Source organism: Lagopus leucura, unplaced genomic scaffold (genome assembly GCF_019238085.1).
Source record: "Lagopus leucura isolate 7727_CA_CO unplaced genomic scaffold, USGS_WTPT01 Super-Scaffold_100157, whole genome shotgun sequence".
Classification (NCBI taxonomy): domain Eukaryota; kingdom Metazoa; phylum Chordata; class Aves; order Galliformes; family Phasianidae; genus Lagopus; species Lagopus leucura.
In genome coordinates, this window is record NW_024962334.1 from 32847262 (window position 1) to 32871492 (window position 24231).

Consider the following 24231-nt stretch of genomic DNA (forward strand, 5'->3'; position numbering starts at 1 on the left):
AAAAGTTAAAATTGTCACCAAATAATTCCTCCTGCAGAAGAATCTCAACTGTAAGTGGTGCCATCCCTGTCCCTGGATGTGAAGAGACCGTATGATAAAGCTACTACTTTGGCAGGAACAGCATTCAGTGTCCAAGAGAAAATGCACTTCTATCAAAAATGAGATAAAACACACATTCATTAAGAATGTGATGCAACTGGCACAGCACTAGCCTTCAGGAAACCAGAATCCAGGCGGGGTTTTTTTTTGTTATTTCTATTGCTGATTAAAAACTTTGGTACCAAGCATAGTGAGATAGCAGAGCTATTGGAAAGGGACCTGCAATGGTTCCCTTTGTGAAAATAGGCAGCTGCAACCCCACTACATTCTGAAACAAGTTGTAATGGAATGTGTGGCCTGCCATTAGGTGGAAATAGCAGATGTCACACGCTAAATTTAGAGATGAACTCTTTTAAAAAACCGCCAAGACAAGCACCTGCCTTCCCTAGAAGGGACACCAAATTCTGAACAGATAGCACAGCACTGGCTCTTCCTAGAAAGCGCAGGTTGACTTCCCAGTTTGCATGATACCAAAAACAAAAGACCACTTGAAAGTTAATGATCATTCAGTGAAACAAGAAGTCATGCAATAGATATCTAAGGGCAATGTCTGTTGGCATCAAAAGAAGCTCAGTCCCTTGTAGACAGACACTACACTGTTCTGCAGCTTGTTCTCTATGACATATTATTCTCATTTTATTCTAGTTCTAAAGACTTTCGCCATCTTGCCAAATCATAAGGAGCTGTTATACAACGCTGATCTGCAGACTGTTCTAGTCCACTCAAGTTGTTTGCTTTTATTCCTATCTGTGGGAAGACTGACATGGCCTTCTCCAATCTAAGGGGGTAATCCTCCTCACACAGGAGGGTAGAATTTGTTCCTTGGTTTAAAACAGCACTGAGTGTAGCCTGGCAGGGTTATTAGCAAGGATTATGCAAGGTACTGTTAAAATTTAAATTAAAAATAAAAAGCAGGTCAGCTTCTTCTCATAATGTGAAGTTGATCTGTAGTAGTAGAAGAGCCGCAAGAGGAAAAGAGAATATTTATGTTCCAGCTTTTTTTCAGTTTTGGATAAAAATGACTTCTCCATTTTTCTTTTTTTTCTTTTTTTTTTTTTTCTTTTTTTTTTTTGAGGTTAATATATAACAGAAAGTAGTACATAAAAGCTTCAGTTTCAGGGGAGGAAAGGCAGGCGGTTTACATGTCAGGCCAAATTCAGATCCCATTACTCACATTAGCAAGAGGTTACACAAAAGACCACAGTTACTTCAGTGGGATTAATCACAGAGTAAAGTCCTATTCAAACTGAGTGAGTAGTAATATTTGCCACTAAATTGCATACAGTTAATATTTTAGAAACCCTAGATAATACGTATAAATATACACCACTTCCACCAAAGAAGAGTTGTAAGAGTCAAAATTCATTGCATTTTTGCATTAAAATGTATATTCTGCTTCCTAGGAGTCTTAAATTTACCAGCCACTGCAATACCATATGAAAAGGGTTTGAGAACATAATCTTCATGCAATTAGAGATAATCATCTAAAAATCTAAATATTTTCTTGAATTACTAGGAATGAGATATCTGAATGAAGTCATTGTAAAATGACAGAAAATCTTACTTGGCTTAGAAGTTTAGAAACTCCTTTAGCATGTTCAAAATCTGGTCTTCCAAGTACAGCGGGTTCCTTGTTCATCTCTCCCCTTCCTTTCTTGTACTCAGCCTTAAACAAATCAAGAAAATGAATATGAATCACTATTACATTGTTTGGACACTTTTTTTTTTTAAAGAAATGTAAGCTTTAAACCTAAGTAATACTCTAGTCAGTTCAGAAAAACAGCTCTTCTCATGCTTCACCTCATTAAAAACATAACATTTATTTATTGTAAAACACAATGCACAGCATTCATAAAATTCAACTTTAACGAAATGCATGAGTTAAGCCTGAGAAATGCATTTCTCCCACTGCTCCCAATCAGGGCAGAATGAGTTACAGTGGTTCAGCACTTCTTAAGGCATGGTCTGCAGTTTACACAGATTATTTGTAGCAGCTGAAAATAGCCTTGAAACAAAACTAGGCTGAGGGGCAGCTTTTTTGAAATACAGGTCAAATTCCACTCTCAGTTTTACCACTGCAATCTCACTGGATGTCAGTAAGGTTGCACTGGAGTAACAGGGAGGAATTAGTCGCACAGTGTTGGTGTTATCTGATCTTTCCAGCTGAATGACTGCCTATGTAAATTGCTGTTTTGTTTTGTTTTTTCAAAATGCATTAGAAAATAGTAGAGATAAATTCACAGTAGGTGCTTTGAAATATAGCAAACTAAATTGCTATTGCCTAAAATAGGATTCTTACATTACTTAAGCTCTGTGAATCAGCAAGGAGTCATCTTAACAACAGAGAAAAGGAAAAGATCCAAAGCTACTCTAAGCAAAACAGGGATTTTACAGCAATTTGTAAATAACTGGGCATTGAACATAAGACTTACTAAGAGGTTTTAGTTTTCAGAAAATGCTGTATTCAAAGGTGAATGAATCTCATCTGTCTTAAAGCTGTACTTTCATAAGTGACAACTCTCCAAAAGAGATGCCTGATCAGCCTCACATAAAACTAATAGCAACTGCTTAAAGTCTTGGTTCAGAATTCATATATATATATATATATATATATATATATGTATATATATTGTTTTATATATACATTATATATATATAAACATTATATAGATACACACATATATATTTATAGAGTTTATATGCTTTTATATAGTCTATAATAACAAGTTAAATAGCATCACACATAACTGCTTCTGCTCCTTGCCCAATCCACTAGCAGATGTCACAGTGGAAGGAACAAGAATTTGAGCGCAGAGCTCAGGGATGGGAGCTGCATGGAGGAGGGTGCTGCTTGCCAACACAGTCTCTCCTAAGGACAATGGGAGCTGCATGTCCCTGCCACTGCTAGAAGGAGTAAGAGGAGGAAAAAGGTACTGGGAGGTGCACCTCTCCCCAACTAGGCTCCCCAACATGACAGCAGATATCTAATTTTTAGAATGAATGAAACTGAAACAAAACCAACTTCACTAAATGTAACATTGTCTTTAGTCACCAGTTTTAAACGTCAGGATGTCAACATCAAAGCAAGCAATCCACAACTTCATAACATTCCAGGCAAGTTATTTCCCCCCTTCCAATGCTTCCTATCAGATTTGGAGTGGCATGTTTTCTGCTCTTGCTTGGAAATATGAGAATTTCAGAAGCATTCTGAATGATTTGACTGAAATTGGAATAATAATGTCTGAAAAAGTACAAATAGACTATCAGAAGCACATACATCACTTATTATCTTTGTTATCTCTGTTGCCATCTTTATGTCTGGCCTGTTCAGCACTTCAGTGTATCTGTGAGTATCTTGCACATCCCTCTTATATGACACCTGTCAAGAAAAACAAAACAAAACAAAACAAAAAAAACAGAAGAAACAGTTTTGATTAAAACAAACAAAAAAAGTTTCAAGTTTATAAATCATCTTTGAATGACCTATCAGCTCAGCAGTCAAATTCAGTGAAACTCCACCTAATTTATGCCAACACAGTCCTGCTTGACAGAGTTTATTTAGTATGACCTACACACAGGATAACAGGCTGAGAAAGAAATTCAGAAGCATAAAATACCATATTAAAATGAAAAATGGCTTCACTTGGAAGCATAGTAGAAAATGAAAGTGCTGAAAAGACCCAAATATTAGGTTTTATCATTAAATTTCAGGGGAATTGCAAGAGGACAGTTTTTTGTTTGTTTGGTTTTTTTTTCTGTGCTGTACGCTTTTCTTTTAATATAAATGATTGCCTCCAGGATATGTAGCCTAGCAGATTGCAGCCACACTGATGAGAGCCTGTAACTGTACCATGGTGAACCGCCCTCTCAGTAACAGCCAGTCATGAGGCTGGGCTGTAATTAAATGACACAACCCCACCACAGCACGCTGTTATTCCCTGCAACTCCACTTATCCTCTACTTTACACAATCATGGGAACAAGAAGGCTGAGTGTTCCAGCATGTGCAGCACACAAGACTGGATCTTTCTATTTGTGCAGAAGTCACTACAATAATGAATGAGCTCAGAAGACTGGCCAGAATACTAAACCACAGACAGGAGAGTCCAAGCACTCACTATTTAGCAAAGCAATTGCAGAAGCAGTCTAGATCTCAGAGGTGCTCCAAAGCTAACAGACCACAAGCTATCCTTTTCCTAACTCCAGCCCATAGATTTTTTCCGTTTTTCCCTTGTTTTATAGCGTGTGTCAATCCAAGTCAATTTCCAAGAGCTGTCTCACTGAATTATTCTGAATGATTAAGAATATCATCTCTGGCGTTCAAAAGTGTCTGTCAAGTTGAAGTTCCATGCAAAAGTCAGAGGTCATAAAGTCCACATGAGATATTAAGTATCAAAATAATTCCTGTTCTACCGGACAGCTGTATATTTTCTTTTTGTACTGTTTAACAGTGGTAACTGACCTCTCAAAGTTGTATTTCACCATTAAAAAGTCACAGAATTGCAGGGGCTGGAAGGGACCTCCAGAGATCATGGAGTCCAAGCCCAGGTTGCACAGGTAGGCATCCAGATTGATTATCTCCAGAGAAGGATAATCCACAACATCCTTGAGCGGCTCCATCATCCTTACTGTGAAGAAAGTCCTGAAAGGTTCACCCAGTTGAAGTTTTATGTACTATAACCAGTATATCCACCTCCTGTTTCCAGTGCACAGTTTTAGTATGGCCACAACGCAACAAATTCACCTATAAGTCTAGCAATCATCAAGAGCAGCACCAAGTGACAAATCTGTAGAAATGTCATGTAAAAATTTAAAAAAAAAAAAAAAAAAAAAAAAAAAAAACCAAGAACAATGAAAAAAAACCTTACTTTTTGGCATATATTTTATAGGCAACAGGAAAGTAATATTGCAACCATATGGCCTCAACTAAGTAGACAACCTAAGTAGACATCAAACTGTTGGCTGTTTGCCCACAAATAGATTTTATGATTTTTTAACTTACAATGATTGACACACAAGTGCAATCAATGATAACATAAATAAACAAATAAGTTGCATGAAAATAGCCCACCTATCAATAAAATAAAAACTATTTCTTCTAGGCTATTACAGCCACTGAAGTTTTGTTTTGGTTAGGCTCCAGTTTCTTTTCTTTATTTATTTTTAAGAAACTAGATGCATTTGCAATTCAGGGCTTTACATGAATTTAGTTAATTATATGCTGTTCATCCTAATGACCACATGAGGTGAGGTGAAAACCACAGAAGCAGCTGAAACAGGTTTGTGAATAGCACCCTATCATCCATGTAAATTGCAAATTAAAGACCAGCATATGTGCTCAAAATAGAAATTAGGAATGGAGTGAATTTAACAACAGAGAATTGAGAACAGCAGTGATAAAGTTGAGGAAATGTGGTCAGTTACTGCTTCCAAATGACATGATCATGCAGTACATGAAATAATAGATTGTGGTTAATTTCAGGGGAAAAGGGGAGGAAGAAATAAGACAGTGACAGTTCTTTGTTTTTCGCCATTTTCAATTATATTAGATGCAAGGCCAATTGCTATAGCTCCCTACATGTGAATTATTATTCTTCCTGCACCTAAACCAGTGTACCTATTACTTATGTCTCAGGGAAAGTCATCTAACATTTTACAAATGTCTGCAATATATATTTGCTCCATTCTGCAGCTTGTCATACTCCAGTGAGAATAAAAATGTTATGCAGCAGAACAGTAGTTTGTCAGAGGTAGGCCAAAGAAAGAAAAAATATGTTTCCCATTTCCTGAATAACCTCAGTCCCTGGATGCTGACCCTTTCCCATTGGGACAGTGTGCTGGCCTCTATTACACAGCTGCTATTCTGTTCCATCTAGTGATTTTTTTTATAGTGCTACAATAGAACAGTAAAAGGAAAGCTATTCTGTGAGAGCAGGGGAACAGATGTAGAAAGGGCAAAGCCACCAGCACAGTGCATGCACACACAAGCACCAAGAAGGTGGAAGGTAGAGAAGAGAAAAAGTAGCCTGGTCAAGTAAAGAATAAATAAGGGAAAGCACCCGGAAAGGAAAGAGCAGAAACGCACATGGAAGGTCTTTTCTCCAGATTTTGTTCAGCCCCTCATCAAGAGCTCAGGGCTCAGACCCTGACTAGCACATTCCATTCCTGACTAGCACAGGCATTGCACGGAGCCCTCACTCAATCTTCTCTTCAAAGCGGTGCTCAAGCTCTACCAAAAGACATCACTGGAGACTCAAGAAATGGTCTTTCTTGTGAGGTACACACGTCTGTGAAACATCTGCTCAAACAGGACATTATACAGGAAAAAGAAACTGAGACACTGACATCTAAGGAGCAGCAGCAAGTGATCTAAATGAATTACAGAAGACCAGAGGGAAAAAAAGGACAAAAAAGAAAAAATTACAAATATCAACTAAATATAAAGTGTTTTTCTACCCCTGATTTGAAATTACTAAAGTGGTTACACTGCTGAGTATTTTTAAAGTATCCATAAAACTAATGAACAAAAGCCATTTCCATCTTTAAACACCAGACACACTCTGAACTGCCAGTAGTTTTTGCAAAGCTGAAAAAAATATTCAGGGTTTCCATACAATCAGCAGGCCAATTTAAACAGGGCCCAATCTCCAGCTTTATGAAAAGACATGAGGCCCACAGAGGATAAACAGAGATTTCACCTTTCATGATGGTACCAGGTCATTGGGATGTACTACAATGCTACACAGTAAACACATTTCAAACGAAACTACAAAAAAATCTCAAATTGTCAATTAACAAATGGAAACTTCTACTACACAGTCACCCAAGCACATCCAGGTTTAAGGGACTCAGACTTTTCTTGCACTACTTTGTCCTCCTCTATTCCAAAACTACTCCAATCTATATCTAACAAATTATTAAAATGTGCACAAGTGGATTTGTACACATTTTGATTTCTTGAGCTTCACAGACATGGATGTCAGGAAAAAGTTGGGTACAACTATCTGCAAAATAATTTGTCTCTTACAGTTTGTCCTTGATTAGCATTTTCAGACAAATATGAGTCCACTTAGTAATGGTCTGACAGTCGTGTCTTTGCCCCCTTTTCTATCATCTGCACTTTGGGGTCCATCAACACTAAGAAAATGACTAACTGGTGACAATGGTCATTGGCAACAGCTTTTCTGATCCCCCATTTAAATAGTGTTGAAAACTGTTTCCCGGCTCACATAGAAAGACAAACACATTTATGGTCCATTACAGATTGATGCAGTCACCCTTTCCAGTAATGCGCTTGAAAATTGATTGGTCCCAATCATATCAGGAGCAAACACATCATTTTCAGCACCAGAAGTGGTCCAGAGTGACCTGTTGACAATCACTGTCTGCAGAAAGTTAGTCAGGGAAAGGTGATTTTTCTAATGCAGATGCTGAATAGAGAACCAGAGAAGCTTGAATTTAGTATAATCTACATCAAAACAAACACCAACATCTTGGTATGTTGAGGATGTTATTTAAGCACATTTGAAATCTGCTGATTTGGTCTTATTAGAAAGTATGTAAATGTATGGTTTATGACAGCACAATATCTTGAACATGGAAAAAATGCACTCCTAAGATACTATGGACTACATAAATATTCAAATTTAGATGATTAATGGAAAAGTAAAAGTACTGATACCAAAATCATTTGGACTGGAAAGACCATACAGATATATATATAAATATCAAACCTTTGCTCAACTGTCAAGCATCACTGTTTGGTATTAAAACTAAGAGGACAGATACAAACTAACTTCAGATCTGCAAACTGTCTTTAAATGTTCATAGATGAGTCTACTGCAATTCTGCTGATTGTAAAAAGAGATCAGCACTTACTTCTTTCATACAATGCAACGGCATGAGGAAAATATGTGGAATTTTAACCACACAGAACATGAAAACAGCTAGAAACTCAACATTGTTTTGAAATTCATAATACTCAGTGATGGACCAGGTCATAAAATAGAAAAAAAAATGGGATCTGTATCTTCATCAAATGCTGTGTGCAAAACCAAGTGCTTTCTTTCCTTCAGAAACCTAATTGTCACGTTATTTCAGTGTTTAATTTCTTCCTTTCTTCCATCCATTTGATTCTCATGTAAGGTAATTCAGTTATGTGACCAGACCACCACTTTTTTACAGACCACAGTCTAGTTTTGGTTTCAAGTTTGGAAACTTCCAGATGAGACAAATGACATCAGCATAGCACAGACTTAAGACAGGCCCTAATTTACATTTCTCCAAATGCTTTTGCACGCCAAAGTCACATCATTAATATTCACTTCAAAAAACAGAAACATAATTTATAGAGAAAAGTACTCCAATGTGGATAAACATGCTTTTGTAAAGTATTGTATATATAAGCATTGTGTAGTATCTAAATTATTTTTCAATTCCCTATTATTAAAAAACTCACTTTTGTTAAAAGCAATTTTCTTCAGTGGAAGAATGAAGAGAAAAATCTTTTTTTTATACATGATCACATTGTTCAGGATATTTTATAGTATTTCCCTATTATTCAGCTTCAACCCACACTCATACAATATTTTAATGATATTCAAAGTGGTGTGAAGGCCTAGAGCACATGACAGCTTCCAAATGTCAGCACAAATGTATTGTAAGTTGAACACAGTCTTAATTTTTAAAGGAAATTGCACATTTCACAGAGTTGAGTATAAATGTCAGCCTTATTTTAAGCCTAAGTAAATAGTCTTAAACACATCCTAATCCTATTAGATGCAAACCCTGCATGTAAAGGTTGAATTGAGTTGGCAGACCATTGTAGGTAAACACGCATTCTGCTCCCATAGGTATACTGTACAGAGTGGTGGATAAAAAGCTTTGTCCTTCTATTCCCCCAGTAGTTTCCTTCTTTTTACACTGCACTTTCAAACTGTGATTCTACAAATAGTCTACATTCTGAAAGAGAAATGCTCCACATCTGGGACACTTGCTATTCCTTACTCTGACTTAAAGATAAAAAGACACATGGCTCTGAATTAAAACTTTTACTTGCAAAGCAAGGAATCCACAACCTACATTAAGCATGGTGCTCAAATAATAACCCAATGGAGTTGTGTAAGTCTGATGAACAATAACTGAACTTACAAAACTTGCTCTTTTATGTGTGATACAGATATAGCTCCATTGCACTATAGCTCCCCATGAGCAACCAGAAATCTCTGACAGATGAAATTACCTGGTTAGATTTGGAGGTTTTGTTTGATTTTTTTTTATTTTTTTTTTAAGTTTGTTCAGGCACAAAATACCTTCTGCAGTATTTTTTCATTATTTTTAATATGCTGTTAGAAGTTCTCATTTATCAAAACATGCTTCCCTCCTGTGTTTGCCTCCATTTCCTTTTTTGCTTGCTTTAAGGATGAAAGAAGATGTAACAACTGAATTTCATTTACTGCCACATCTGTACCCTGCCCTCCTTAACTCTGTTAGCAGGTGATGTACAGCTGTAGAAGGGGAGTAGGTTTTGTGCTAGCATACTAATCCTCAGACCATGATGAATTTGACTCCAAAACTCATCTCATATTCCTGTTAGTCTCACCACCTACTCTGAAAATGATTTCCATCTCTCTTCCCAATACAATTTCCTTCCCTAGTAATCTGCAATCATTCCTAGTTAGGTAAAAAACAAACGTGAACTGATGAAGAGAGTTCACGTTCTCAGCTTGTATCCTCTTTGAATCTGACATCCTGATGCTTCCAACAGCAGAGACGGTCAGAGCTTGACAGGAAGAGGGAATTCTGTAATCTAGGTAGGTTGCAAATCTCTTCTGGGAGTTACAGCTCAAGTATTTCCCAGCAGAAAAAAAAAAGTTATTCTGCAAACATAATGCTTCCCTGAAGTTTTCCAGCAGCCTTTTAATCAGCAGCCAGCTGTCAAGACTCTGTACACACGAACATATATCTAACACTGACATTTAACTTTCAGTCTGTATAACCTGAGTGTTTGTTACACTGTCAGTATGGAAGACAGGGTAAACTTAAGATAATTCAAAATGAACACCTTTATTTTCTATATTGTTAGCAGCAAAGAAATATCCCATTTATCTGAGAAACAAGAGAGTTGTAAAATCATCTACTTACCTGACTTGACTTTGTTATCTAAACAGAACAGTACTAGAACACAACTTAAAAGGTAAATAGGTGTAAGCTGTTTATAAGGGCTTTGTGCTCCCTTTGAAATGGTTTCACTGTTCTAGACAATTTTCTCTTAAACTTTACTTTTTTCTTAAATAATCTTTTACAAAAACTAAGACTAACATACATTTTCTTCAAAGTTGTCTTTGGGTAAGTAGAGAACAGCATAAGGGATTGTGAGATCAAACCTGAACTGAAGCTAATAAAAAACACAAATAGTATTATTAGGCTCTTATATTGTGAAAAACAAAAGCACTTCAAGAAATAAACAAGCAGCAGTAAAAAAATAAACTAATTTTTTAAAAAAACAAACACTAAATAGCCAAATAATTTATTTTAAATTATTTAACTAAGTAAATGATAACAAACACTTCAGCCAGTGGCATAAACTAGTATGAAGTATCAAACTCCACTCTATGGTTCTGATTTTGTGACATCAGTCAGAAATTATTCTTTGGAACTCACTGGGGTATGTATTCATGAGACAGGAAGAAAATAATTCACGTTCATAAAAATGTGCAATAGTAGGGCAAAAATTACCCCCCTTTCCTCCTTTTAACTGAATCATCCAAAAGTTGATAGTGTAAGACTCCGAAGCTACATCACTGTTCATGCAAACTGTTTTAAAGTACAAGTATAGATTAATTTTAAAAATTCTGTAATCCTTCTTTCTGTAATTTTACTTCGAATCCATAGCTCTTAACAGCAATAAAAATGACTATTAAGGAATGGTAAAAAACACATTCCAGTGCTCTTTATCACAAATCACACAACATCACTCATAGCTTACCTTATACACACATCATGTCCCAAAATACTTCAGAGTGTATAATGTAAAAAAATTCCAATTAATGAAATATGAAAACATTCCATGCCCATTTCCTATCAGTTAGTAGGTATCCAAAACAAGTGAAACTAATTTCACTTGATGAGTTCAACTGGTGAGGTGGGGGAGTACTTACATCACTCTGGTATTTACTGACTTCCATGGCATGCTTAATATCCGGAGGTTCCTTCATATGTGCATAATCTGAAGTTCCTTTCTCAGCATCATGTTTTTGTTTATACAGAACCTGAAAAGAGCAACATCATACTTTAGCGAGCACATGTAATATTATGAGCTGAGATAAATCTAGCATTGTAGTGTGTCCCTACTCAGGAATAAATGTAATTAATTATTAAGCTCCTTAATGGAACCATAACCCTTAAACGACAGCAGCTTCTGCCCAAAAGAGAGACAGATGAGACATAGTCAGCAGGGAGATTTCTCTGAGTCTATTATTGCAGGTTTGAGTATACAGGATGAAGAAAAATAAATATGCACATACAAAAACAGAAAATTAACCTTAAAAAGATGAGAAGGCAGCCCAGGGAAAAATAAAAGTGAAAAGAAAGCCTTTTTTGTTGCTTTTTTATCCTCAAAATATACTTGAATCTATCTGCTAAATAAGTATAAACTCAGCATTTCTTTTTCTGTATTTATTTGTGCATACCTTGTAACTGAAAAGATTTACATGAAATACTTATAGCCCAAGCATCAATTTCATGCACTGTTAGGAAATTACTAGCATAATATACATTTGGACTAGCCCCAGGTTAACAAAAAAAATAATATTTATATTCTATTGTCATCACGGAAAAGGAAAATGGAATTGGATTGTGAGTTTAAAAACAAATTTATTTTTACAGTTGAAACAGCTCAATGTTAGGTGTCCATCCAGCTTTCACTGTAGTGTATTCCACTTACATATGTACACACTCACATAGTGAAACTGCCTGAAAAGCTGATCTTGCACTTACCCTTGTCATAAGCTTTCAGGCTTACATTAAGAAAATTCACCAGGTTTTGATGCCTGAAGAAGCAGCAAGGAGCAAGTAAATTCATTTTCTAATAGGTCTCAGGAGCAAGCATTAATATAATCCCCAAGAAAACAGCAATTACTAAATAAGATAGAAAGCTGATCAGGAGGAGAAGGATTTGAAACTAAAACCCTACTATATGAACAAAAGCATCAAATTAGGAAACATAAAATGTACCATCTCTATATAGCATAAATCCAACATGATCGTGTCTCTGGGGAAACACACACAACTTAAACTGATACAGAAAAAAAAGTTTATAAGCTCCCTGTAAGGATTACATTTTGCATCTGGCAAAGCAAACGATCTTCAATAAGATAGAAATATTGCAAATATATCATTATCAGTGGCAAAAGAGTAATTACTACACAAACACGCCATAAAAATGCTTTTTCTACTTCCCTTGTTTCACGTTGTCTCTTTTAAGATATTTCCCATTCTAAGAAGCTGACCCAAATGTTATTTTTTTCCAAAACCCCATAATTTATAGATATTGTATTAAACTGTTACTTAGCCACTTTAACATCTACAATTTAATGTTGGCATATGAGCTATGTAGTCAAGATGTTAAAAATCAAAAGCAATCAACTTCCAGCATGAGAAAATTAACAGAAACTACAATCAAGTGTCCACTGACTTGGGATAGTAATACTTTCTTTAGCTTATAGTAGGAATACCTGAGCTGCTATATTATAGTCCCATTCTTTTTAATCTTTTCACATTAATCTTACTGGCCTATGCAACCTTGAAAGAATCGCAGTTACATAGCTGCCTAGTTGAGCCTTGGACAGGTAAGCAGAATATTCCCAGGTTTGTAAATCAGTTCAACACAAACATTTAAAAATGTTTATAAGGATTATTTCATCAGTATTCTTACAACTATTGTTTTATACATTACTATTTATTTCATGCTGAATTTCCAAACTTTAGTAAAATGAAATTTTACTTATTTAATATACAAAAACTGCTGCGAATTTATGATGTTTGCCTACAGTGACAGAGGTGGGTATTGGTGGTATGGCAGTAGAAGCTGTACCTTCCCACCAATACCCCATCACATTTTGTTCCATGAGACAGATGGCAGCAGAGGAGCAGTCCGATAAAGTGGCATCCAATATGTGAGCGCATATGAAGCGAAGGTGTGTAGCTGAAATATTACATTGAGAAAAATTGCACCCATTGACATTCATCAACAGCTGCTGAGTGGTTCTGTGCTTGCAGCAGCCTGTTTGCCAGAGGGCTGTTTGCAGCAGCCTGTTTGCAGGAGGCTGCCAGTGCCATTTTCCTTCTCCCTGTGGGGTACATATAGTCTCCCCTTGGTGACCTGTAAACACAAAATCCTGGCTAGAAGGATGCAACAGAAATCTTCTCTGCCACATCCTGACACAGCTGAAATCTGAAATCCTTATATTAGCTACTTATATACCACAGTGATAGTGACAAATAATCTATCTTTCTCTATCAAATAACGTTTTTGTTCTCTTTATATCTGTTGTAGTTTCCATGGAAATAAATAGGAGGCATTCCTTTCTTTGCAACTTATATAAATATGAAATAGTATCTCCAGAGAGATCAAATATAATAGGTCACTCGCATAATATCTGCTCTGTGCTGGTACCATTTAGTATTTCCAGGAATATAATGCATGTAAGTATCAGGTTGAACTGATCTGTAACTACTCTTTTTTGTATTATTTTTCTTCTCTTACGTGTGTGCCAGTGTGTGAATATGAAGGTGAATTAAGGAATCTTTGTGGTCTTTTCACTTAACTCTGACCCACTTTCTGTTTTGGGATATTATTATATTTCTTATTTTTTATACTTCTCTTTAAAAGTCACTAAGTTGAGCTCTGAATTTGAGTTTCATAACAAAGATTTTTGTAGAAGGAAATGTATAACACAGAAAAGTCCATTTTAATCTCTAGATAAATAATGTGACTACCCAATCCATGTCTGTAAAACAAAACTCAAGAAGTCCAGGAGACTGATGCTTGCTATCAGTCTACAAAAAAAATCTTGAAAACGAGATTTTATGAAATTAAAAAATAAATACTTTCATTAAACAGTCTGACAACATGTAATATGTCTATAAATGATGCAGTAAACTACAGAAATAGCTTTATCATACTTAAAACCGTACATCTGAACATAAGAGAAGGAACCTGCCCACAAGCAAGAAAAACTCAAAATTTCTGTAGAAGTTAAAAATATTAAGATTCACTTAGTTCATCATCTTTGAAGACAAACAGAAAATGCTGCTGAGCATTGACATGTAGTTACTATGTGAAATATTGGTCAAAGGAGAAAATTAAACTGCCTTCAGTTTGTGTCAGATTACTCATTTTAGATAAGAAGAAAAACAGTGTAATCTTTTCTTATGACAGAAATGATGAAAGTAGTGATGTAACACATACTTTTATTTTTCAACGCTGCCTCCCCTCCAAGCAATTTTAAATGTCTTTATCACTGTTTGTGACACCTTATTTAAAAAAAAATGTTCTGTGTAAGGAAGAACTTCAGAACTGGTGTTCAGACAGGAAAAATACTTGGCACAAAGCTAGCAGTGATCTGAAATTTTCCTCAGAAATATTTTCCAAAGGAAGACTGCAATCTTTCCAGAAAATGACCATTTCCCCTGAGGAAAATCATGTTGAGGTCTCCCTCCCCAGACTCTTCTTGTCAACTTTTTCTTTTTGCAGAGAGCGGGGAAATTGTGAAAGCTCTGCAGCTAGCAAGGACAGTGAACTCATGCAGTGAGGAGAGTGGCTTCTTCTCTCTGCGGCTTATTCTGGGGGCAGCTATGAAAAGTGAGAGAGAGAAATTTGGTTGCTCATCCCCATTAAATCTGTTTAGAAGTTTACAGTTCAATTTTCTCCATAGTGTGAAAGAACAAAATTGAAAAAAGGCACTCAAGTATGTGAGGCAACGAAACCTCACTATCATGAAATGCTTTTTCCCGTATGTGTCCAAAAATTTGTATGGATTTCCTTCTCTACGTGTATTTATTCCTATCTTCAGGCCAGCTCTACATAAAGCACAAAAGAGCAGACATTGCCTTTACACAAAAGCCAGTAAAAATTCTCTTATTTTAGTCTTTTGTGTATATCTTGAAAAGGGAACGGAGCATTAATCAATATAGCAAACATGCGAGCAAACTCCAAAGAAGGAAAAACAGAGTTGCTGAGTGAGCTGCTGTGAACACTCTACCGCTGCAGCCCCATAGAATGAATTCGTAGCTCTGCTGAAATCAGTGGCAAGCGCCCTATCAGTCACAGAATGCAAAGGGATAAGTGGTATTACAGCAGTATTTGTTTTCTGGAAATGACAGTAAAGGGCAGTTTCAGTTGAGCAATAACCTCATGTCATAAAAAAAAGGGAAATTTTCCTGGTTGCCTGAGTTTCCAAGGCATCAGTGAGATCCGAAATGGTGTATAAAATTCATAAATTGGGCTAGATCTAAGTAGGCTAAAAATGGTGCTGCTGGGCATAGCAGTATAGCAGCACCATGTCAGGACCTAACACCAAATCCCAAGATCATTTGCCAGTCTCAGGCCTGTGCAGGCCATGATGCTCAAGTACTGGCACATTGCTTGGCAGATGAGCATGGCCCTGTCAAGAATGTGGTGTCACAGTGCAAGAGAGCATCTCTATGGTTTGGTTACTGTGTGCTCAAGGAGCACTAAGAAAAAGCCAAAGGTGTCAATTTGTTCTAACAGGAATGGGAAAAAGGACACATACTCATATTCTTCTCATCTCAAGAAATCAGCACCTATTTAAAATCAATTTATTGCAACTGAGAAGCAGACCATGGTTCTCTGCTTGTGGCAGCCTGTTTGCCAGAGGGCTGGCATGGAGGCTGCCAGTGCCATTTTCCTTCTCCCTGTGGGGTACATATAGTCTCCCCTTGGTGACCTGTAAATACACAATCCTGTCTAGAAGGATGCAGCAGAAATCTTCTCTGCCACATCCTGACACAGCTGAAATCTGAAATCCTCATATTAGCTACTTAGGTATCACAGTGATAGGCACAATATGGATTAGATTTGAATACTGTAGAGAAGATTTTCCACTAGAAAATCCCCTAGGATGTCTCTCAAAGTAGCATTAAATTCAGGTCCATTGCAACAGTAACCACAAGTTCAAAAAATGTGTCAGCATATCTCGAAGCTTTATGGTAGTTAAGATTTATAAAGCATCTATTCCTATGAGAATGGTATGAATTTTACAGGAAAAAACATCTGCTTTAATATAACAGCATATATGCATATTTGTTTCTCTATGACTGCTGGATGATTGAAGAAAAGCTTCAAAATCATCAAATAAAAATGTCAGACTTTTCAAGTTTTTTTGATAAATCAAATGTTTTCATTTTTAGCCTCAGTTATTTATATTTTCTGCCATATCACTGATGTTAATTAAGCTCATTTACATAAATTAATTGAAAATATACACATTTGGAGTGAATCCATTAGTATATCCCATAGCAAGCTAGTTAAATAATGTTTTAAGAATCAAGCTGTTTAAAAATGTTATAAAGTTTTAATTTCGTTTATTTCTACTGTTCACTCACATGACAATGATACGTGACACTAATCTTACTGCAGCTGCTGTGCTGATTTAACTTCAAACATGTTCTATTTCAAACTATAAAAAAAATACATTTCATTAATGAATTTGCTTATTATTATCTTGATTAACACGTTGTTTTAAATCAATTCTCTACAAGCTGTCCCGAGATTTCAGTGCTTTTTTTCATCACAGATATTTTCCACTGCTCTGAAAAAAATTCATTGTATTAAAATGGATGAATATTGGGAATCTATCAATAGCAGGAGTTTAGGACTGTATTCACAGGCTTGCTTTATTAAACAATACATAGTACTTTTAAGAGAGGAGAAAGGCAGAAGAAAAATGTTGAGATTCTTGGATAAAGATCCACGACTGTGTATCAGTCGTTGTTATGATGAGTAACAGCAAAAATTTACAACTTCACTCATGTTACACATATTCAATACTCATAATTCCACTGGGATCAATGGAAGCTAAGTGTTACCTGCCTGAAATAAGGGGATTACATATGTAAGCCCCTGGAGCCAACTGAACTAGGATTACTACTTTACTAATTGCTTGCATGTTTTACACAATGTTCAATATACTTGATTTTATAATTTTAATTCTATGAAATTTGTTGTCAGTAGTATGTAAATGATTAGTGACACTGAAAATATTTTTACTGTTCCAAATGAGTGCCTTCATATGTCATTAAATGCTTTTTTTTGCTTTGATTCTACTTCAAACATTTTAAAAAGCTAACAGAACACTTGAGTGGAAATGGTTTTTATCTAAGATTTGCATATTCTATAAACACAATAAAATGTTACTGAATTCAGTAATCCCCTATGGCATCCATGGGTTGCTAATGGATTTTGGCTGCTTTTAATCTTTTTTAATGTTTATATTTAATAAACTTTGCAAGCCAGATTGTCTACATTTTAGAATTGGGCAGTTGTTGAAGTTAAGTAGTTATGATAACAAACTCTGGATGATAATCTCACCCAAAATAAATCAAGCAGGCAATCAAGTATCCACACAATAATATTGTTCAAAGTAATCATATTCTGCCCTACAATTATTGTACAAATCTTTTTTGTGATTTTAAAGTCGCACCTTGCTCTGCAGCTGAGTTAATTCTTTTGCAAATACACTGTCAATTGTAGCTGGCATCTGCTGATAAAGAGAGTTGGAAAGGCCTTTCTTAGCAGCTCCTTTGTACTTCACCTACAGGGAAAGAAAAAGGTGATGCAACATGAAAAAGTCGCTGGATACAGTAATCATACTACATATTTTTCCTATTTAATAAAATGGCACTAAGAACGTTAGAACTGGAAAAATCTACTGCAGTCTCATAAATTGTCAAGAAAATACACATTTTTTAAATATTAACTTTAAAATGCTTTAGGTGGATCTGTCTAATTCTCAAAGTAATGCAAAGAACTTGTTAATTAAGTTCTAGAACTGAAGAGAGAAGTACAAAATAAAGCAAGCCAGTCATTTTCTCTACATCATATTAAATCATTTCCAAAAACCCAACTTGTATTTTCTCATTATGTTTTCCAAAATCTTGCACAATGGTAGCAGTGAGACATCAATAGAACAATATTTTACCAATTAATGTGAAGTAGCAATTAAACGCAATTGGAAAAGACAGGATCACTGAAGTTAAGTCTGTCATCTTTTTTACTTAATCTTCTCATGTTGCAGACTCATTTTTTTAACTCCTTTCTATTTACTCTGTGCTTTCTCCAGTGTTCAGAACTTACAATTCCTCATAAAAAGGATAAAAAATGCAGAGGATATTCCAAAAGTAATGCCTCCTATTTATTTTCATAGAAACTACATCAGAAACAAGGAGTGCAATAACACTGCTGGATTCTCAGCTACAAAACTCTATTTTTCAATGTAGTCACAACCCTTAGAGATGTGTTTTCACCAGCCATGAAGAAGAGTCTGTATGCCGGGCTCTTAAAAATCTGCACCAGTGGAGATGACCCACTGTATCTGTCAACAGTGCTGAAAGCACCACCCATTGCCTCTCATGCTCAATCCACTGGTCTCCGTAAATGTTCAGTACACATCAGTGAATGACAATTAGTGCAATTTTTTTCTGCACGAAGGAATTCAGTTCCACACCTTTGCTTCATATGCACTTCCATGTCAGAAGGCATTTTGTCAGACAACCCTTCTGCTGCCATCTGCCACATGGCAACAACATGGAACATAATGTTGGTGGGAAAGTTCCACCTCTACTGTCATACCACCAACATCCACATCTGACGTCATGGGCCAATGTAATAAAGTAGGAGGCATCACTTTCAGAGCAGTCTTCATAGTTCAAAATCAATGAGAATTTTGCTTCAGATCTAAGTTTTCCAAATTTATAAAAACCATTTCATTTATTGCTGAGAAAGTATCCATATAAATGAAAGACATATTAAACGAGTCTATCAAATGTTATTAGCTTCCTGTGCAATATACAGCTGTTTTTTTTTTTTATAGTTCCCTTTACATAATATATAGATAAATAATTTACTAAACATTTGTGGGTGTCCCTCAAAACAGAGGCGTTTTTTCACTGCTGTTAAGAATTTAAGAAGTGCTCAAGTTTTGCAAAGACAGGTGATGGGACACTAGAGGTCAGTAATTTACTAGATAAACCATCCATCATATTATTGGGTTTAATGTATCTCACTACACTAAGACAACAATGGGATAATATGAAACACAACCTGCTTTAAATTTTGAAAAAGTATGGATATAAAAAGCTGAGAGCAAACTGTAGTCTATCATTTTTGGAAGCTGCCATTTTTTTGCCATTACACATGGATTTGCTCACTTGCAAGTGAATTGATAGGTGACCTGTGGATGGCCTTCACCTGATCCTTGTTCCAATTCCCTTATTGAAGAGCGGGTGTAATAACACAGCAACAGGTCTCTCTCTCTCTTCTTTGACAGGCTGTTTGTGCACAAGTGTAGTTAGCAAAGCTCGTCAATGCAGAATAACTAAAAAGAAATCCTTTTGCTATTCCTCAGTTGACCAAAAAATAGCACAGAATGTCTCAGAGTTGTTAATAAAACATATTTTAGAACCCTGGAATAAAAGGGTTATGTAAATACATGTGGGTATACATTATACACTGATTATAGTGTTTGAAATCACATCAACTTTAAGCAGAATTATTGTTTAAAATAAGCCATCCATCCCCTGCTCATAAATATAATCTTCAATTCACAATGAATAAGAAGCAAAGAGAATTCTTTTTGTTCTTACCTCAGAAATAAAATCACCAACACTTTTCACATGTTTTAGCTGAGGGGTGTCAGGTACAAATATGCACTTGCCCTTAGATTTTTCAAATTCTTCTTTGTAGTGTACCTATAAAAAGAAAAAAGAGAAGATCAGTTGTTCATAAAACCTGAAAAATACACAATGGCTAGCTGTATTTCATTTACTTATAATAATAAAGTGCTCAATGGCTAGCAAACTTCTTAAGGCCATGCAGGGAAATATCCAGTTCTCATACAGAATCAGGAATGTAAAAGTCATAGAGCTCTTTAATATTAAAGATAACAAATACATTATTTTTCTCTACATATACAGCACAATTTTTCCACTGCCCATAGATGTTCTGCTCATCTAAAGAAAAGAGAGATGAATCGAGACTTTTCTCTTTGACCTCACAGATAAAACTGTTAGACTGGCTTCCAACACAGATCTTGCAAGCCCAGAATCTGGATAGCATAATGAAACATCTCTTTATAAATCCAAGAGTTAAAGGAAAAAATTCACCAGTCCATTGCTAAAACACTGCCTACAAAGCACCCCTATGGTTGTGACAAGCAGGTAATATCTGAGTCTCTTAAAAAGCCAAGAAAATTTTATGCCATCCCATCTCCTAAGTTGTGTACATATACAACTAAAAGCATTTTGGGTGCAAAACACTACAGTGTATTTTGCAAAAAAGCAAGAGCTTATTTTTTAAAAAACACCTCCTTTTTTCCTACCAGACAATAGGTACAGCTGCAATATGCAGTTATCTGAAACATCAATCTCTTGATGAAGTCATGTCAGAGCTGGTTTTAACTAGTGAGACTGAAGAATGCAACATCTATAGACATAGTGAATGTGCAGGGGATCCTTACTATATACAAACTATGAAGAAATACTGTGAATACAGCAAGATTGATTAAACACATTCTATGGGCAGACAATTTCTTTGTGTAGTCCTTACTTTTAAAGGTACTCCCAATAAGTAGCCTTAAATGATTTTACTGAGATGTCTTTATTTTCATATAGCATAGTTTAATTCCGGGCAAGTTGAATTATTTAGGATTAAGCTTTCCTAGTTACTATCAGCTACCATTTCTCTAACCTCATTTTCACATTCTGCACAACAGCACCATGCTTTTATGCACTCCCAGCTTGCTGACAAGCAATAGACAAAGCAACATGACCATTACCAAAATATGTGGTATTAATTTCCTCCTTCTGTGCATTCTTAGTGGGTATCACAAATTCCTACAAAGTGACTTGGAAAATTATTCACGAGGAATAATGGTAGTTTACACAGAATCAGCTCTTTAACTTTTTGATTAAGTTTTTTGTCCTCCATAAAATGAATGCCAAGTTCCCTTCAGACTGTTGACCACATAATCACCACACAGGAAATAATTTTGGTTACAGTGAGCTCATCCATATTTGGACTACTAATGAATTTACATCTCTTTACTGAATCATATAATCCCCCTTTATGAACTACAGTGTATTCTAAGTAAAAAATGTTCAGGAAATAAAGGGTGTAAAATTACTGTATATCATCATTTCACTCAGGGCCACATTGATCCAATAGTTCATGTAACCTCTGTACGTGTCACTGTGCTTCTAGGTAACCACAGAGTGATGCACAAAAACTGCAGTGTCATGATATAGATGAGCAGGTGCCTATACAGCCAATCTGTGTGCATGCATGCACACGCTTTTAAGGCTGTGCATGATGTGAGGTGTGAAGGTTCACATGAATGGCTTAAAAAGCACCCTTAAAGAATTATGGCTATTCACAGCAATATGGTTGAGGAAGACTATAGGATTATCTATAGAGCTGTCGACTGGTTAGGTCTGATGGAATTCCCAGTAGGATGCCTGTAAAATTGGGGCTCTGGCAGAGGACATGGAGAGCCGTGCCGCTCACAACTTAAATAAATCACACACAGATAACTGAGAGCTAGCTGTAATTGCATCCATTTTAATTAGAGTAATAATTACATTCAAAAATCAAGCATAAAAGCCTCCTAAGGTATCTTTTAATTGGGGGGAAGGGGACTAGAAGATATAATCAAAGCCATTCTGCCGTAGAAATCCTTACAAAATAATCAGAAGAAATAAAGGAATAATGTCACTCCGTTATTACTTATATTTATTATGGTAGTCCACACAGGTTCAAATGAGTTATTTAAAAGGACATACAACAAAATCTGTGTGTCCAGTTTTAATTCAGCACACTTGATTCTGTTACAGAAGTGTTTACATCACTTAGAATTAGGCAAAGGAAGACAAAATGAGACCAGTATAACACAGTCATGATGTGTACTTAAAATGTCTATTTATTTTAAGTGAAGTAAGTGGGACACTGAAGCAGTTGGCTATGACAGAACATAATCAATTGCTGGAAGAAATATGCAGAGAATTCATTATTTTCTGAAAAGTTTACCAGATTATCTATAGATAATCAAACAGCTAAAATATTAAATAGGAAATTTTGCCTTTAAGTGACTTACCATACACTCTGTCTAGGTTGAGTAGGTCTGGTAAACTTTAGAAAAAGAACAGATAATAGGAAAAAATTGCAAATGATGGCCTACAGCCACCACTGCCCTTTTGATATACTTTCGAAGGCCAATATCTCACTAGAGCCTCTAAAGTTTTTAAAAGCTCTCTCCCGAGCCCTTTCTCCTCCCCGACGCATCATAAAATTACTCTGATCAGAAGCACAGCTATCCAGTAACACTGGATTAAAATTCCTAGACAATCACCAAAAGGATAAGCTTGAAACTGACTTGTTTGTTTTGCTCAGTGAATGCTATTTGGCTAAAATCAAACTTTATCAAAGATCACCCAATCTTCCTTGCTCACCAGGAGAATTCATTTTGTCCATAGCTTGCTCCAAGAAGAAAAATTCAAGTGGTATCAGCCTAATCCAAGATTAACCCAAGCAGTTAACTTTCTTTTACATTCAGGGGTACATATTTGTCTCATTCAAATATGAAAAATTGTTCTTCATATTTTGACCCACTTATGATACAAATGGCGATGTTGACCAACGTGCCATGATCCACTGTAGAACTGTCATCTCTCAAGGATCTCATTAGGCTTGGAAGAGTCACAAAAAGGCCTGAACTTTCTCATCTAGCTCTTAGTCTGGATTGAAAGAGAACTTTTTTTCCACTATCATTTCCCTATCCAATTCTTCATTTCTTAGTTTATAATCTTTCATAGCAGTGTAAGAACTGTGTCAGATCACAGATCTATCTAAATCCACTTTCTGTGGCCACAGAAAACTAGCAAAAAGTGTGAGGACAAGCATACAATATTATTGCCCCATAGCATTCTACTAGTCAAAAGAAATTTGGACCTCAAAGTACTCCTGAGCTATAGGCTCTGACTAGTAATGGTGAGCCCAGGAAAATAACTCTGGCTGAATTAGGTTGTCCCAAGCCTACTGATACCTGAGGAAGAGCACTACTACTACACTTGGCTCTATGCCTCTTTAGCTCTTCCTTTATGTATCCTGAGGCAAAGCTGGCTCCCATACAAGGATACATAGATAGTGATACTATTTTTGCTCTAGGTTACAAAAAGCACTGATACAACACAGGACTAAAATACAGCAGAATCTTCAGAAGACACAGTATCTGCTTCTACCAAAAAGCATTCACAGTATTACACTGCATATTCAGACCAAAGAAGAGATGACAGGATACTAAAATATAAATAATACAAGCAAATGGATAGGCTCAGTTCTAATACAGAAGAGAGAAGGCCTGGAATGGAAGGTAATTCATTTAGATCAAATATACATGACAGTTTTGAAAGCATCAATGAAATAAAATTGTATAATAGAGGAAGATTAAATGAAATGGCTTTAGGGAGAAACAATTCAGGGGTACCAGAGTCACAGAACAAATATCTGCCAACCTCAAATGAAGATGGGGATTTCCTGAAGAACGGGAGCACACAAACACTTCCCAGCTTCCCCCTGCTTACAGTTCAAGCCTGACAGTTGCACATACACTCAGGAATGCCATCACAACCATTTTTTAAAATCATATTGCCAAACTAAAGTCAGCCTGAAAAGAATGCAGGGTGAGTGTAATGCAATCACAGTATCTCAAGTCACAAGTGCTCCTGTTAGTGTGCTCTCATGGAGGAGCTGTGCTGGCAGGCTACCAGACTGTCAAGGACAACCGCCCTGTCCCGTGGTCCAGAAGGACAAGGGCTGCTGTCACAAAGTCATTGTGGGGCA

At 36.1% G+C, this 24231-nt stretch overlaps 1 protein-coding gene across 3 annotated transcripts in view; it reads right to left on the reverse strand.

The window, feature by feature from the left end:
- NEBL (nebulette) overlaps positions 1 to 24231 on the reverse strand; it is a 241033-nt gene that overhangs the window by 60486 nt on the left and 156316 nt on the right. For 2 of the 3 annotated variants that reach the window (XM_042889189.1, XM_042889188.1), the window contains exons 3-7: positions 19983 to 20087; positions 17822 to 17932; positions 11258 to 11368; positions 3377 to 3478; positions 1664 to 1765 (exon numbers count right to left, since the gene is read on the reverse strand). The exons of the other annotated variant lie outside the window; for it this stretch is intronic. In XM_042889189.1, coding sequence (XP_042745123.1) covers positions 1664 to 1765; positions 3377 to 3478; positions 11258 to 11368; positions 17822 to 17932; positions 19983 to 20087 — 531 coding nt within the window. The remainder of the gene's footprint in view (positions 1 to 1663; positions 1766 to 3376; positions 3479 to 11257; positions 11369 to 17821; positions 17933 to 19982; positions 20088 to 24231) is intronic. 3 annotated transcript variants of the gene reach the window in all.